The following is a 5051-nucleotide window of genomic DNA, read 5'->3' as shown; positions in this document are numbered from 1 at the left end:
ACCCTATATATTATATGCATGGCACCTTTACCATGCTGAGAACCTTCGGTTCTCACCCCATACTGTGGTGTTGTTTTCAGATGCAGGTCAAGAGGCTCCTCGGTAGGCGTCTAGACTTATGAAGTGGAGTAGTCTCTGGGTTTATTTTGATGTATAGCTTATGTATATGTATATGTACCTAACTTTCTCTGAACAACCTGTTCATTTTGATCCTCCTAGAGGATTATGGAGAACTAGGACTTCTGGCTATGTATTTTGGACTTTGGGGCATGTATATATGTATGTAAATACTCTCCGGCCAGCCTTGGCTTCGCAGGCTGAGTCAGAAGCTTGATATTCTGTACTCTTGACCCTCTACTCTTATCCTTGGTTTATATATGTTACAGAACTTTAGTTTTCTTCTCACACAAGTAATCTCATTTTTTGAGCGTTGCGCTTTATATTTTGCAATTTTGTTTTGACATCATATTTTGATTTTCTTTTTTTGGCTAAGCTGCAATCTACCTAACACTAAGCAGTAATACCTGTGTAAATGTGTAACACTTCAAGTGAGAAAAAAAAGTCAAAAATAGATGGAATGAAAGCTCATGCATTCTTATTATTTTATATAAATACTTTCTTTTTTAGTTTATAATAACTAAACTACAAATGCAAAATAATCTAAATTAAGGTAAGGGAATGAAAAAACAAGGTAAGGGGTTCACATATGTGTTCGAAATTTTGAATACACCTGTGTTGAGCTGTAGAGGAACGAGGGAAAGGGGATGGTCAGAGGTGGGACAAAAATAGAAATGATAAATAATTCAGGTGTAATTTTGTGGCAACATGAAAACAAATTTTCTCATAAAAGCCGAAAATGTTTGTTAAGTTGTTACAAATACAACAAACAAGAAGTTTCCATAAGCACTAAATTTAATAACTATCAGTTCTCATATAAACTATAAAGTGCTGATCGATACTCATTGCTTTTTCATTTATTATTTCAATCTGCACAAATAGAACACTTGCAATTACATGATTAAGCAAGTAATGCAACAATGGTGGCTGATATGGGCATGTCCATGAATGCAGGAACTTCTGACTATTTGAAGAAGTATCCAGAACGTAGAATATCATTTTTTCAAAGCTCTTACATTGTTGGAGTTTCTTTTGCTGCTGGCATTGGTGGTCTTCTCTTTGGTTATGATACTGGTATATACATACCCGTATATATTATAAATGCATGCATTTAAATTAATAACATTTCATACTAAATATCCAAATTGATTTAATTTGTAGGTGTGATATCTGGTGCTCTCTTGTATATAAATGAGGAGTTTGAATATGTCAAGAAGAGCTATTTACTTCAGGTAACATATAGAAACAAAATATCTTTGATTTAATTACTATCAATTTTATTATGTGTATATTCAAATCAATTACTATGCTATTATATAGAGAGTACATAGTATTCTTTAAAAAAAATATTATCCTATTCTAAAAAAGATTTAGTGTTTGATAATTAATTTTATGTTAGATTATTCTATTAGTCCATATAATTTGATTGAATTTGTAATTAAATTTTTTTATTCAAAAAAACTAACTAGGTCCTTATACTAATTTTAAATTTGTAATCATATTCTTACTATTCTAAAAATGTTTAACTTAGCAGAATAAGATCAGGTATATTCACTACTAGTAAGATGCATGAAAATATTTTTTTAACATTTATGGTTAATAATGATCTGATTACAAGTTTAAAATTAGTGTGGGACCCATTTGAAAAATTTTAAAATATGTGAAGAACCTAATTAGAAAATTAAAAAAATTATAAACACTAGTAGTTAATTTAAAATTTTACTATTTAGTTGAAAAAAACCAACAAATGCGGCTTACTTTTTGTGTCTATGCAGTATTTTTGAATTACTATAATACATGGTTATCATATTGTATTATTTTGTATATTCTGTCTTACAGGAGATAATTGTTAGCATGGCCTTGGTTGGAGCAATTTTTGGCGCCGCCATAGGTGGTTACATTAACGATGTCTTCGGACGTAGGATTGCTACAATCATAGCAGATCTTAGTTTTATCATTGGATCAGTGATAATGGCTCTGGCACCAAATCCTATGCTTATCATAGTGGGCCGTTTTTTAGTTGGCTTGGGTGTTGGTTTTGCCTCCATTACTGCTCCTTTATATATTGCGGAAGTATCACCGTCAGAAATAAGAGGAGGATTAGTTAGTGCCAATTGTCTTATGATTACTGGTGGTCAATTTCTTTCCTATGTCATCAATTACGGCTTGACAAGAGTAAGCTTCACTAACTTGCTAATTAACTAATATATACATATATATATATATATATATATATATATATATATATATATATATCTTCAATTATAATTTATAAACATCGACTTATGTATGCGTATGCAGGTTCCAGGGACTTGGCGTTGGATGCTTGGACTTGCAGCTACACCGGCTCTTATTCAATTGGTTCTCATGATATTTCTCCCCGAGTCTCCTAGATGGCTCTACCATAAGGTCTATTATATATAACAGTTATTAGTTTCTTTTAATTCAAAATATTATCAGTGTAAAATAATTTTATACATAAACATCACGTCAGAAAAAATAATTATTCTTTACATTGATAACATGAATGTTTATCCAAAAAAACATATTTGATTAGAAAATTATATAAAATATTTTATACTACCAATATATAAATATTAAACTCATATTATGTATATGTGTGTATATAACACTTTGATTCATTTGAACTTGCAGAATAGGAAGGAGGAAGCTACCACTGTGCTTTCCAAAATTTACCCATCACCTCGGTTGGAGGACGAAATAGCAATTCTTGAAGATCACTTGGAGCAAGAAAGCAAGAACAAGGTCAAGGTTAAATTTAGTGATGTGTTCAAATTGAAAGAAATCAGATTAGCATTCATCTGTGGAGCTGGACTTCAAGCATTCCAACAATTTGTTGGAATTAGCGTTATAATGTACTATAGTCCAATAATAATCCAGATGGCGGGCTTCAAGTCCAATGAATCAGCATTGTTCTTGTCACTTGTTGTTTCAGCCTTAAATGCCGCTGGCACAATTTTGGGCATTTACCTAATTGACATCGCTGGGAGGAAAAAGCTTGTTATTGGAAGCTTGTCGGGTGTGGTTGGAGCCTTGATCCTCCTCTCTGTGTCTTGTATTATTATAGGAAATGGGAACAAAAGACAAGTTTTTGGATGGCTTGCTATTGCAGGTTTGGGTGTGTATATTTTATTCTTTGCACCTGGAATGGGACCTGTTCCTTGGACTATGAACTCAGAGATATACCCTGAAGAGTATAGAGGGTTATGTGCTGGCATGTCAGCCACAGTAAATTGGATAAGCAGTGTGATAATGTCAACTAGCTTCCTTTCAATGGCGGAAGGAATTGGACTTGGCCAAAGTTTCTTGATTCTTTTGGGAGTAGCTGTTCTTGCAATAGTATTCGTAATCATTTATATGCCAGAAACAAAAGGATTAACTTTTGAAGAAGTAGCAGACATTTGGAACCAAAGAGCCTACGGAAAGGATAAAAATATAGAAAGCATCGTTGAGAAAGCAAGTGCATGATTTTTTAAAATGCACAAATCATTAGGTAAAGATTATTTGCGGGATCTTCTAACTTCTAAGAGGCCAATGTTGTGATGCATGCTCCAAGTCTCCAAAATTTTTCTTGAGCCTTGGAATTTTTTTCAAAAGTTGTTTATATGGGGAATAGATCCTCTTAATTATTTTTTTCAATTGTTTTGTCAAATGTGATATTTACTATTCAACATGTGAGTTATATATTAAAAACAGTCAACATGATCAAAGTATATTGGATGCATTAAATTTTAGTTTTGATAGCTTTTCCAATTGCAATTTTGAGTTGTGACTCGCAAAATAAAAATTTTCTTAATTGTAAATAGAATTTTATATATAAAAAGGGAGAAGGTAGAATTAATTAGAAAATGTACACTAATTTTTAAAAACTAAGATTGAGATTTCTAAAATTTGGATTAAAAAAAATTGTCAGCGCAGTTTGCACAAAAACTTAACATATAATTTTATGGATGGATTCGAAAGTGAAGGTGACTTGGAAAGAATAACAAAATGGAAGATGACGTTGCGATGAATCATAGCTTTTAATTTTTAAGTTATGATAAATAAGTGTGAACCAAAAATCTCAATATACCCCGTGGTATTCAACTGAAAATGCATCTAGAAGTAAAAGCATTTGGAGTTAAGCTATAGAAGGAACAAGGAATCAATTTAAAGGGACAATCTAAATTTACATCTTAAAAGTATAAAAATTAAATATGCCTACTGTTATAGGAAATCCAATTATTTGTTCTTTTTCCTGCTTCAAAGCAAAAAACCAAAATTAAGGGGGAAAAGGTACATATAAAAATGTCAGACGCTAGTAGTGTCTCACATTATTGGCACTTAAAATAGGAAACTGGACAAGATCTTCAATAGCTAGAGAGCTCTTTCATAGCCAGCAGCATAACCACCTCTTGCACCACGGCCACGCCCACCTTGGTTATAGTAAGTCTAACTTTGGTTGTTATTGTTGTTGTTGTTGTTGTTGTTATTGTTGTCGTTAGGGTAAAATATGTTTTTTGTCCTTAACATTTTCAAAATTTTTCAAAATAATCCTTAACGTTTAATTTGATTCAATTTTATCCCTAACGTTTGAAATTATTTCAATTTTATCCCTACTACAAATTTTTATGGTCAATAGTTAGTCAAATTTTCTTTTTCCAAATTTATCCAGTTTTTTATCTAACTCTAATCCTAATTAACACACTAAATTCATAACTCATCTTTAATTTCAATCCTACCTTATTTCAAATCACCCAAAATCCAACCCTTCCAACCCTTCATCTCACTACCACCATTGCCGCCATCATCGTCGCACGTAGCACTGCCATCATATCACCATTCTTTGCTCACTACTAGACTCACCACTATCGGTCTATCACAAAAGCTTTTTGCCCAAATCTCCAACCTCGATCCATTAATCAACAACAATT

General features: G+C 32.2%; 1 protein-coding gene across 1 annotated transcript; it reads left to right on the top strand.

Annotated features, from left to right (window-relative positions):
* Positions 694-3829, top strand: LOC107616264 (inositol transporter 1-like). Its single transcript, XM_016318242.2, has 5 exons — positions 694-1191; positions 1279-1349; positions 1957-2292; positions 2419-2526; positions 2773-3829. The coding sequence occupies exons 1-5, from the start codon at positions 1038-1040 to the stop codon at positions 3604-3606; spliced, it is 1503 nt and encodes a 500-aa protein (XP_016173728.2). The 5' UTR covers positions 694-1037; the 3' UTR covers positions 3607-3829.

Source organism: Arachis ipaensis, chromosome B09, assembly GCF_000816755.2.
Source record: "Arachis ipaensis cultivar K30076 chromosome B09, Araip1.1, whole genome shotgun sequence".
In the NCBI taxonomy this organism is placed as follows: domain Eukaryota; kingdom Viridiplantae; phylum Streptophyta; class Magnoliopsida; order Fabales; family Fabaceae; genus Arachis; species Arachis ipaensis.
The sequence above is the reverse complement of the archived record's forward strand: the minus strand, read 5'-3'. Positions and strand labels throughout refer to the sequence as shown.